Here is a 13,051-nt window from a genome sequence, read left to right on the forward strand (position 1 = left end):
TAGAATTCTTGCTAAGTAATGGACTGCACTGTAGCTAAGTTGCAATTGAACAAAATATCCTGCCAATATATTGGAAACTATTGTTTGTGCAAACTGTGTAGTACTTGTTAATTTGACAGCCATGATGTGGACTTTCGATATAGAATTTATGAGTTCTGTGAAAATTTTGGTAAAAATAGTCTACTATCACTTTTGCATTATTTTAAGTGGGTTAATATTTATGCGAGACTAAAAATGTAGACTAGAATTTTGGGATAATCATTGAAAATAAACTTTTAGCATGACCGCATGTCTCAAATTCCAGATCATTATATTTTTAACTTTTTTCTTTGTACTACATGTAATTTAAATATAACGGTGGCCAAGTAGCAAATTTAATGCTGCTTCAAAATTGATTTAGTGTCAAGTGATGGAATAATTTTGTAATTGTTTTTTAAAAGCATCCTAAAGCCTACTCACTTAATGGAGAACTGTGGCAAAGGATCTTTGCACGCTGTTAACCAGATGCCACTGGAAATGCCTCGACATCTGTTGGATGACTCTGTCATTGAAGAGCCTCGATCACAGATGCAGCCTCCGCCTGAACCGACTAACGAAAAACTTGAAAGTCATGAAGTTGGTGAGGACAAGGAGCTTCTAAAGAGGCACAAGTAAGCACTAAATCCTTCAGTTTCTTCCTTAAATTTTGGCTTTTTGTTTATAGGTTTTAAGTTTGTACGTAGACAACTATGTTAAAAATTGATATCAAGTGAAAAATATTATCTAGGTTATCTTGAAGATTTCCTGACTAAGAGCTTCTTTTGAGATAATTTGAGGAATTCTAACCAGATGTGATTTTACAGAATTTGGAGTATCATAGCAGTTCTTCATGAGGAGAGGAAATTTTGAAAACAGCTTTGCTGGAATCAGCCTAAGGTCAAGCCGAGCCTTAAGTTGTTGGCTTTCAATCTCAAAAGTTCCCAGAGTTGAATCCTAGTCTCTTCATGAGTGTCCCTTCGTTTAATTTTATCTTTCACTCGCATCATTGCGATTAATGAAAAAAAAATTCATGTAAAATAACTAAAATGCAAATATGAATTGGCAAGTATCGTAAATTAAGTACCCAAAAATGACTCGAACTCTCTTCCACACTCCAAGTCAAGGCTTTCACTAATTCTTGCTCGCGTAGTAGAGAGAGAACTACCATCCTACAGTGCATGGTTTTTTTTAATGCAAAAGGTACAAATTTTTGATAAAACAGCTTTTTAAATTGTGTATTAAACGTTACTGGAAGAGCTCAGACTCCCTTTTCATGCCTAAACTAATATAAACATATTTATACCTTTAATCTGGATAATTGTTCTGGTAAACATAAACAGCCATACTGAAAGGGCAGCATATTAGCATCAAACCTTGAAAACATTAATGATTTTGAATGGGAGTGTTGAATGATGAGAGGCATGCATAATTCGTTTTTGACGAAAACACGAAATTTGAAATATCACATTGTAATGTTAATTTTTCATGTTTCTGAAAGGTGTGAGGTGCATTTTCCTACCCTGTTTTGTCACGAAATAAACTTAAAAATGCGAAATAGACTGTTAAACATGAAATGAGTTTATTTTCCGTCGCAACACTTTCGGAAGTCAGAATTATCCTACGAGTTATGCAATTCACGGAAAATAGATTAATTCTGCTGTAAATATTTGAGAAGCAAAAAAGGACCCCTTTATACAGGAATAAACTGAATATCCTGGTAAGTACATAAATGTGCTAATAGAAGGAATATGTTTATTTTGTGTAGTAAGAGCAGTTTTAAAATCAAATTTGGGATTATATTCATATTTTTAAAACCAAAATGTAATTTTATAAACTGCTGTAACAGTGAAATTTTATTTTATTTACCGCTTTTCAACCCAAAATTGAATTTGTTTTTGTACCGAAATTTTGCTTTTTTATTTACCAAAAATATGTGCCTCTATGAATGATGCATTGAACTGAGCTGTTTATTGTGTGAAGTCATGTCTAAACTCCTTTATTTCAGAAGTATCAAATGGAAATGGCCTTGCGTGAATAATTTCATGTTCAGCATTGCAACGAGATGTAGCTCAAAGTAAGGGTAAAGTTGTGTATTTTGGGCCAAGGTGAAGGAAAAGCAATACTCCTATGCACTTGTGTATATATGCATATATATATGAGTGCCTTTTATCTTCCACTGAACTCTGTTGCTATTGGTTTGATCTGGGTTAGTTTGCTAGGTGGTGCTGTAAAGAATTTTTCAGTGAATCTGAGAGGAATTAGACAAATAAGTATGTACAGCACTTACAAGAATTTGCGTGCAAAAATGATTTTTCAGAACCTGTCCAGATATTACATACAGGTGCCTTCCATCTTTCATACACCCTTCTTTAACCTTGATTCTTAGTGTATCTTGTTAGGTTCTTCTGTCACTGTTATTTCATCCTTAAATTGGTTTCTTTATTAGCATGATACTCAGGCCATGGATGGGAAAAAATAAATGATATAGATTTCAGACATATTTTTAAAGAATATGTAAAAAAAAATGCTATTGTTAGTCATTTGATTTTAAATACCAATTATTGGTATCCGAAAGTATTGCATCAGTACCAATTTCCTGATACCAATAACTGGTATTCTACCAACACAACTTTAAATTATGAACATTTCTTGAAGAAATGATGGATCATTCATATTCTGAATTATTGTAAGTAATGAGATAATTGCAATCTACTTTGCCTTACAAAAAGATATATACATTTTGAAATTTACATTACAATACAGTACATTACAGCAAACTAGCACAAATGACACTGGTGGTATTTTAGAATTATCAGATCATTAAATCGTCAGCAACTTATTCTGCAAATGGATACATGTACATCATTTAAAAGGTGCTATTTCACTCCATGTGTCATCAGCATATTGAGAAACTGGGATAAAAATGGTAATGTACCTTGTTTTGCCTTCTGAATTTTTGGAATGACCTCAATCAGAAATGAGAGAGAGGAATGAATTGTGGAAGGGTTAAAGCATGGTTAAAAGAAAAACTGTTAAAATGGATTATAAAAAACTTAATGTCCTGATCATATCTGGACTGAGGTTAGTCTGAAGATTCAGAGGACAAAACGAAATACATGTGATTTTATTTCAGTTTTTAACCCTTAGAGCACAAATTATTCTGTCCTGAATGGTATATTTAAAAAAAAATCAAAATCAACATGTAATGCTACAAAGTATATTGTAACATAATTACAAAATTACACATATGGTAAGATTACCTAAAAACTGGTATGCATAGGTAAAAAACAAAAACGTAAAAACCTTTCTGTTCCTCCATTCAGCTCGGGCCATAAGAAAGCATGCTCCACTTTGCCTCTCCCCTCTACGTGGGAGTATGGTGCTCAGGAGTCGTGGGTCTGCGCAGGTTTTTTTATTTATTTATTTATTTTTTGCTTGTGGTTCCACTATAGCTCATCGTGTACATAACAGAATTAGTTTTGAACCGGTGGTGTATCAAAGGAAGGATGCATGTATGTAATGTTTGTGTATTCCATCTACATGTGACAATGATTTAAAGCATGTATTATAATGGGCTTTTGATCCCAACTTTTCAGTTCCGATTTGACGGCTGACTCCGATGAGTTCATTGAACTTGGAATGCAATGTGTGATGCAGGGTTGCCTCAGGCGTAAAACTGTTCTGAAGGATGGAAAGAAACCGGCTGTGTCATCCTGGCAAAGATATTGGGTGCAACTGTGGGGAACCTCCATGGTGTACTACTCATCCAAAACCTTTAAAGGGTAAGTGTCAATTTATTTATAAATATATTTGCAGGAACTAATAGTCTGGTTAATGGTTAAATTTGTGACAAAATATCAGTTGCGGTATGTTCAGTTTTACATTTTTCAACATTGTACATCCAGTTCTCATGGTCCCAATAGGGTATGATGTAAACTTTTCCTTTTTTTAATCTTGGTCTTCTGAAGAACATAAAATTGAGGTTCCACTCTGCCTTATGTTAAGTTATTAGTTCCCTGTTCTTATTTCATTTTGACCATGGCAAAATTTGTGTTGCTGTGTCTATTCCCTTCTATTACTATGGAAAATAAATAATTCTTTATCTAAATAATAAATCAAGTAACATTACAATTTAGAGTTTCACTATAAAGCAAGAACTTTTGTGCATATAGTTATTACCAATTTAGTACATGGGCGTGCATATTTTTTTTGGACAGAAACAAAAGTGTGAGGTTATGTGATGTTCTCTAATTAAACTAAAATCTTGAACACAAAATAGAGTTCGTTTCATGGATTTGGATTATCCTGTAAGGTGAATTTTGTGGCAAAATATGGAATGGAAAAATTGGCTTCTTGAAAAAACGGATATATATTTTATAATCCATGCTTTATGTATGTTTCTATTAGAATTATTTTTTATTATTTTCAAATAAGTGCAATTTTTCAAAATAATTAATCACATTTAAAACACTAAAGTGTAATTTATATAACAAGTTTGAACACAAAAGTCAATCCATTTTTGTACCGAGAATTTTCATTTTGTATTTAACTCTACAAATTTATATTTTAACACTAACTTCCGGACCAAATTTTGCATGTTCTTGTGAAGGCTGGAGCTGTTTTGATAATGTGTATAATTATTATGCACACTGCCAGTGTAATACAATGTTTTTTAAATTTCTTCCGCAGGCCGTTATACACACCCTGTAGTAACAAGTAGTTTCACACATACATTGGTTTTCACAGCAGCTGTGTATAAGATAAGGACTATACAAGTTGTGTATCACATGGCGGTTAATTGAAAATTCCGTCTCCCAATAATACAGCGAAACCCCAATTTTATGTTTCTCGATCAATTGAACAAAACCTTACGAAGTTTCCCAGATTTTGTGTTCTTCCACTTTTTAAGTTATTTCACCTTGGTCATCTGAGAAACAAAATTGAGGTTCCACTGTACTCCACTTATGTCAGGAGTTTAATTGTTTTTAAATTTTATTTCACATTTAAGCTTTCATTTCTTGTAAACAACTGCTTATTTTTCATTTTTCCTGCCTTGCAGAACCGAACGTTCCGATTTCAAACGAGATCCCTGTAAGATCACTCCTGTGGTTGGGTGGTTAGTATTTCTTGGTGAAAGTCCACTTCAACCTGACATGTTCCAGTTGACAGATCCAAATTGTGGTAAGTATCAGCATATTTCGATTCTCATAATTAGGGTCTGTAAAAATAGATGAAGAGCATCATTGCTCCTTGCAATGGCATTAGGCAAAAATATTGAAGCATTTATATTTTATGTGTGCGAGTGTGTGTACACATGTGGTATGGCATTATATGTGATGTATTGAGAATGTCTCTGATAATTAAATAAAAAACTATCCAGATGGTCGTGGATGAATCATCCAGGGTCACTACTAGGGGCAGATTTATATGCACTAAAATTGTAAAAACTTGACCTAAAATATGTATACATGGTCTTTATAACCTCACCAACTTCCCATGTAATTCCAAGAATTGAAGGAATTCCCATCTATAGACTCACTGCTGTATTTCAGTTACTTGTACCGTGCGTCCATTTCGATCTGCAGCCGAGAGATCGGGAGAAACGTGGCGGGCGGCGCTGACGGAGGTGCCGACATTTGCGGCCTGTAATGCCCGCATATTTTTATGGACATATGCAGACATTTATATAAATATTGCAAAACTAGCACTAACCTGTGTTATAAGAGTTGTTCAAAGTGATGTCCACCTACATTCACACATTCCTGGCATCGTTTGATGAAATTTTGATTCACACGCAAAAGTTCTTCTTCCGTAATTCTTCCTAGTTCTGCCCTTATATTGTCTTTTAGTTCGTCGATGCTATGAGGATTATTTCGGTAGACTCTATTTTTCAAGGTTCCCCACAAATAATAGTCACATACGGTAAGATCTGGCAAACGTGAAGGCCATAAACCTCTTGAAATTATTCTGTCATCAAACACCTCCCTTATAGCGTCCAAAGAATCAGCAGCGGTATGGGCTGTGGCCGAATCTTGTTGAAAATACCCATATTGTCTCTCATTATCTGATAACAACTGAAAAAACGGCGCGAGTATTTGTGTGCGGTACCTCTCTGAATTTATTGTGTCTTCAAAAAATATAGGCCCTATTATTCTTTTGGCACTTACAGCACACCACACACCAATTTTTGCATCGTGTAACGGAACTTCGTGTATTATTCGGGGATTTTCAGTGCTCCAGTATCTATTGTTCTGTGAACAAACATGACCACGCAAGTGAAACCATGCCTCATCCGAAAAAATTATTAACTGTGGATCAACAATACCATCTACAATATTCTGCAAAACCCAATTACAGAAATTTACTCTACTTACGTTGTCAGGGGGCCGTAATTCTTGCACTATAGAAACTCTGTACGGTTTTAATTTTAGTAGCTTAGTGGCTGTATGTGCTGATGATTTTGACACGCCCATCTCCTGTGAAACACGGCGTAGAGGTTTGTTTGGAGAACGTTCTAACGCTGCACCAATTTCATCGAGTTTTGCTTCGGTTAGAATCCGTCGTTTTTGCTTAGGTGTTTTAAAATTTAACGATCCAGTTTCTCGTAATTTAAGGACAAGACGTCTAACCGTATCTCTATGTGGAGGTGAAACGCCTGGGAATTTCTGTACAAATTGCCTACACACGTCTCGACACGAGTCTGTTTTCACGTAAGTGTCATACATAACAATTCTTTGTTCTAACGTGAACCTTGCGGCTGGCATTCCAATCGTCTGACTGACACAACACACATACACACTGCAATAACACAAACAAGTAACGGCAAGTAACCAAGAATAACACTGTTACGCACAGTACGAAATTAACACGCTCTTGGTTTACATCTGCCTGCCACTATATTCACAGCTCTGTAGTCGCGAAGGAACAAAAAACTTGAGCTAGGAGATTTCGGATTGCAAGGAAGCTCACGAACACATTAGCTTTTAACGGTTCGTCTGCAGCGTAATCTTGATACAGTGTTGCACATTCGAAACCTCCAAACGATCCCCATCGACACAAAACTCTTTCAAGGATATAAACTTAAGCAGGACGTTACTGGTCAAAACTATGATTAAAATGTTTTACAGAGTATTATCTGTGGCTCTTAATATAATTTCTAAAGCGTATTTATTTGTGTATATAAGGGTGGAACTTGGAAGAATTACAGAAGAACTTTTGCGTGTTATAACACAGGTTAGTGCTCGTTTTGCAAGATGTCCACAAAAATAAGCGGGCATTACAGGCCTCAAATGTCGGCATCTCCGTCAGCGCCGCCCACCACGTTTCTCCCGATCTCTCGGCTGCAGATCGAAATGAACGCACTGTAGTTTGAGAATAGACCTCTTTACAAAGTACAAATTCATGATTAGTTTCCAAGGCTTATTTGACGTTTTTGCCTCATATAACAGAACCATCATGCACTACAGTTAACATCATTTACAAAAATTGTGATAGAAATTAATAAAAAATCCACAGACAACCCTTTCCACATGCTCAATCAATGATGGTTGAACTAGAATGCAATATAAAAGTAAATTCATGTGAACAACCTCACACAGCAGTGCATATGTTGCACACCATGGTACAGGGTTTACAAAGCTCTGAAATTCTGGTCAAAATCCAAATTTCTAGAGAATATTATTATTTATAGGGGCTACAGAGACTAAACTAAATATTTTTTTCATTATGACATTGGATAAATGGTTGGACTCTTGATTCTTTTTCTTTAAAAAATTGCCAGAAATATGAAGAGATGAATGCTCTAGTTCACTGACAACAACTACAACACTGGTTAAATGTCAAATTTAAAAATTAGGTATTGTCCAAGTTTTCAGGACTTTGAAAATATGTACTATGTGGTCTTCACAGCACAGAGGGAGTCGTGCTGTGTATGGTGGCCATTAATGGCATGAAACCATAGCTGATATATACATGTTGTGTGCATGAATCCCTACATAAACATCAATGGGGATGCAAGAGCTGGCTTTCCGGCAAGCATCAAAATGTCAACCTCTCTTCCATGCAATACACCCTGTACTGCATTTTGCAGAGTAAGGAGCCTCAGGCATCTGGACTAACAACCAGTCCTCTGTGTGCTGTGCGTATGTGTTTGTAATTGTTCCTACATCCATTTCATCTTGTTCCCATTCATCCTTGTCTTCATGATCAGTCAAAAGTGTCAGAAAAGTGAATTAAAATAAAATAAAACAATCAATCAACCATGAAAATCAATGGTTCTTTTCGGTTGAGGTACCATGACATGTATGGTGGCTGGCAAGAAATCAATGAATGTGAAAAGCAATTCCCATCCAAATCACCAGAAATTAATCAGAATATCTAAAATATTGAATGTAGACTTTGCATTCAATAACTTTGACATTAGTTGTAAGCCTTCTGTTCACTGTTCAAGCATTGCACTCTTCGTTTTACAGATTTCTAACAAATACACAAATATTCTCACGTGGGAGAGGTAGATGAAGTAGATCCTTCTAGTATAGGTACATTCTATGTAACATCCTCAAGAGTTGGCATTTGCAACTAGAATGCAATATAAATTCTAAAAATTAGTAACGCAATTTATTTTGTTGCTTCCAGCAAATGTATACAAATATAGGGCAGGAAGCCAATCAGCAGCTGCCCAGTGGTGCAAACATTTACAACAGGCATCCCAGGGAGGTGGCGAAGAGAAACCGCTGCCTGCAAATTTAATGTCATTTGAATAGTTGAAGACCAATAATGTGAGGAGGATGTACGTTTTTCATCCTGAATTGCACAGGAAATTGTACTGCGATGTTTGTTTTCTGCTCAAGACAAACTGGACACTTGAGTGATTGTGCGTATGCGTATGTTTTCCGGACTCCAAGCCTTGGTCGAGGAAGTGGATCAAAAGTAATAAGTTCAGTGATATTATATTCCATATCGATGAAAAGACCATTGAAGAAAAAGACTGGTATATTTCCTGATCCATGTTTTATCAGCTTCACATCTTGTCTCCCATTTCTGAACGAATTAGAGGAATTCGCAGAGTGGAAAAAGCGCTGCTTTTTATAGTGTCAATTTATGAACATGCTATGTATCTTGTAAATCCGTGTTATATACTTCATTACTGCATATGTGGATGAGTGATTGAGTGTAGTGTGTGTGTGCATGTGTTTGTTTGTATGTATCTACATATCTCTCCCAAGAAAAACATATATATATATATATGCTAAAAGAAGTATAGTATGCTAGTGTTAAGTTGCATTTTTTCCATTGTTACACAGTTTTATTTCCATTTATAAGGCCTACATATATAACAACCAAAGAATTATTTTTGTTGTTTGAGTTATCTGTATTGTCCATTTTCTCTTTGCATTTCAAATTTAGCTTTTGTCAACATATCGTACACTCAGGCAAATGTGGATGGAAATTGTTAGCCCCATGCAACTGTGCTTGATTTATGCAATAGTGTAGTAAATGATCTTGATTTTTTTTAAATTATATATATCCAAAATTTATAGAACAAATGTAATAAAATATTCACTTTTCATTTTACTTCTAACATCTTACATTGAATAATATTTCCATTGTGAATTAAATACAAACAAATATATAATATATATATTATTACTTGCATAACTACACTGTTGCATTTGTGTCTGTATGTATATAGAGTGAATTTTCCATGGATGAAAGGAGTTGTCACTTGAATTGGTAAACATATGTATTTCATTCAGTGGTTTTGTAAAGAGCACACACATTTATTTCTGAAACAAGATTCGTTTATGAAAATATATTCCCTTTCTTTCTATGAACTTATAGTTTTAACTTAGAAGCATTATTCAATACAAAATATGAAATAAAATAAAAATGATACTTCATTTGTTAGTTAAAATCAAAACAGTTATATCACTATGTTAGTGTATACTTTCTTACAATTAAATACATTTTAATGTATTTTTTTCTCAGGTTCAGAAAAATAAATTATACTCTTTAAGTTGTAAGTTTATAAAATATTTGTTAGTGAATAAAAGGGGACCATCTGAAATCAAAATTACTTATAGTTACTTGTTCTGTAAACTGCTCTTTTTTTATACATATAGGTTTTGGATCTAGAGTGAACTTTAGTGAATGATTAACATTCTGCAAAAGTACCTAATCAACAGATTCATAAAGATCCTATTTTAATGTTCATTTTCACTTGTATATATTATAATGCTCAGGCTCAACTAGAAAACATTGTATGTAGTTCATCAAGCATCAGCATTAATTAATTATTAGGCCTAATAACATTATTTCTCTACTCTGGTCCAGTGTAAGACACATGCTATCTTGTTCGTACACGAGTATACCAATAAGTTAATAGGCTAAATTTTTATTCTTGCTGCTCTTATTGTGAGAATAATTGCTCTCTCTTCTTCGCGTACAATGCACCGTACGATTGTGTGGTAGCTTACTGATTATGTATGGAATAAGCAATTGTCTTGAATTCAAGTGACTTTCTCCCAGATCTCTTAAGGCTGTGAATTGTAGCTAATAAGGTTGCTTAGGAGTTGTAAATATGGAACTGGAAAAAAGCTAATTCATGTAAACTTTTGCAAAATCTTCTGACTATTATATTTAGTTTTGAATTAGAAGCCATAAGTAAAATTATTTGTGTGGTGAGTTTTTTTTATAGATTATATACATAACATTGTATAAGAAATATAATGTTATATGGTTATAATGAACATCTCGAGACATTTTTCCTTTGTTCATATTTGAAATTATAGCATTTTGGAGTTCATATGTTACAGATCAAAGTTTAATAAGGCTTTGTATTGCTGCATAACATATTGTTTACATCTTGTGCATGTAAAACTTTCCTACATGGTAAGATCTTCAATGAGAAAGATCTGAAATACTCAATGTAACAGGTGCTATTATGTCATCCGTAATATAATATTGATACTTGAATATATAGCAGTGGCATATGCTAAGAATTAAGCAATATCTTCATATCAACTCCCATAAACTGGTGTCCATGGTTTCGATTAAGGAGAGTATATACTATAAATTTGTAACATATCTTGACAAGTAATTGCAATGAACTTTCTTGGTTATTACTGTTAATACAACTGGATATTACATAAGAAAGATCTTAATTGTAGTCCCCAATTGAGAAGAGAAGTAAAAATGTGACCATTGGGGATTATCCTGTCAAGATATACATTGGTTGCAAGAGTTTCATATATTACTGCAATTATTTGATACCTTGTAAATGAAATTTTACATATAAGTTAATATGTTGTTGTTCATGTTGTTTGTATTTTATATTTTGGCAAATATAAATTACCTGCCACAATAAAGAATAATATGGAAGAAGAAAAGTCAAAATAGCATACATGAAAATTATAATATTGTTCATTTAACGTTATTTTATTTAGACTTATGAATTATATTAGGCATCTTTTTATTACATTCAGAAAGGAACCACTTATTCTGTCATATAGTACATGTAAGTAAAAATAATAATGATTACCTATAAACAACATCTCCAAATTTGTAAATTTACGTAAAGCTTGTATGTATGCGTATAATCAATTGTGCTCAAAGTTTGAATTTTTTTCAGATTGGTACTGTAAGCTAATACTCTCTGATAGCTTTTTTCCAGTTCTTCATGTAGTCTTAGGTTTGGCATCTGCAGTGATTATACCTTGCAATAATGCAATGCCTACTGATAATAGCTTTCAAGCATTGCTATAGCGTTAAGTGAAATGCTAATTGCGAAAATCTTGTAATTTTTGTATCTTTTTATTCTGCTGTAATATATGTGGAAGCATAGGTACATATGTTTACTTTTTATTTTTCACCAGAATCCTGTTCCTGTTATATATAGGGTGTTTTTTTTAGAGTGATAGAACTTTGAATTGAAATAAAACACATAAAAAAATAAGTTTGAAGCCAATTGTGTTTTCATTTGAAAGATAACTATCTGACATTTACTTTTTGAAAATAATTTCCGGCATATGTCCACCACGACTAGCTGTGATGAACCGGATTCGATCAGTCCAATTTTGAACCACTTTTTCAAGTAATTGGGGACGTATGTCGTTAATAACATGAGTTATGTTGGCTTCCAAAGCGTCAATTGTTGCTGGTTTATCAGCATAAACCAGAGACTTTAGATATCCCAAAGAAAATAATCCAGTGGCGTTAGGTCCCATGATCTTGTGAGGCCAATTCACTGACAGCACCGATATTTCCGAAGTGCTCTATACGATTGGCGAACAGAACATTAATTTTGGAAATATATTTCCACAATTTGTAAACGTTGTGGCAGCGTCAGTCTTTCCATGATCATTTGCCAATGCTCACTGATATGAAATGACAAAACAACATGTCATCAAAACAAAACAAATGGCAGCTATCCCTATCGAAAGTTCTATCACTCTTAAAAAAAACACCCTTTTTATATATATATGTGTGTGTGTGTGTGTGACGAGGGCTATATCAAATGATAAAAATACCACTGCTGCAGCGACATGCTTTGCTAATGCGAGACAGTCTTCTAATTAATTTGACTTCTAAACATTTTTCTGATTTTTTTTTTTTTTTTTTTACCTTTTTAATGTGATCTCAATGGATAACCCTGAAAAAGAACCTTTTAGACCACATGTAAGCAAAACTTGTATTTTTGTTTGATAAGAATAGCTCACTCAGTTTTCCTATGAATTAGCCTCAATGCAGTATTTTGTAAAATTGTGTGCTGTAGTGACACTTTGCAGCTGCACGAGACAATGACATTTGCTGCTTCCCTAATTTCGTAATGATTTTTGTCACTTCTAAGAATGAACATTCATTTCGCTTCAACAAAACAATCAATTACAGGATCCCCTCGCTCTCTGTATGTTCAATCTCTAGAAATAGGCATCATTACATTTGAATAATTTGTAACTGTATTCTCATGTGCCTCCTCCGAAAGACTTACTAATTACAAATATTAAATAATGACAGTAATAGAATAACTAAAATT

The 13,051-nt window shown here is 33.9% G+C and overlaps 1 protein-coding gene across 7 annotated transcripts in view; it reads left to right on the plus strand.

Moving 5' to 3' along the window:
- Positions 1-11,867, plus strand: part of RalGPS (Ral GEF with PH domain and SH3 binding motif) — a 141,237-nt gene extending 129,370 nt beyond the window's left edge. For 6 of the 7 annotated variants that reach the window (XM_083122183.1, XM_083122182.1, XM_083122181.1 and 3 more), the window contains 5 exons: positions 441-650; positions 2,024-2,092; positions 3,615-3,800; positions 5,078-5,199; positions 8,653-11,867. In XM_083122183.1, coding sequence (XP_082978309.1) covers positions 441-650; positions 2,024-2,092; positions 3,615-3,800; positions 5,078-5,199; positions 8,653-8,780 — 715 coding nt within the window. In that variant the 3' untranslated portion in view covers positions 8,781-11,867. The remainder of the gene's footprint in view (positions 1-440; positions 651-2,023; positions 2,093-3,614; positions 3,801-5,077; positions 5,200-8,652) is intronic. The other variant, XM_083122186.1, reaches the window with a different exon arrangement.
- The last annotated feature ends 1,184 nt before the right edge of the window (positions 11,868-13,051 follow it).

The sequence above is a fragment of the Lepisma saccharinum genome, chromosome 5 (assembly GCF_977018435.1).
Source record: "Lepisma saccharinum chromosome 5, izLepSacc3.1, whole genome shotgun sequence".
Taxonomy (NCBI): Eukaryota; Metazoa; Arthropoda; class Insecta; order Zygentoma; family Lepismatidae; genus Lepisma; species Lepisma saccharinum.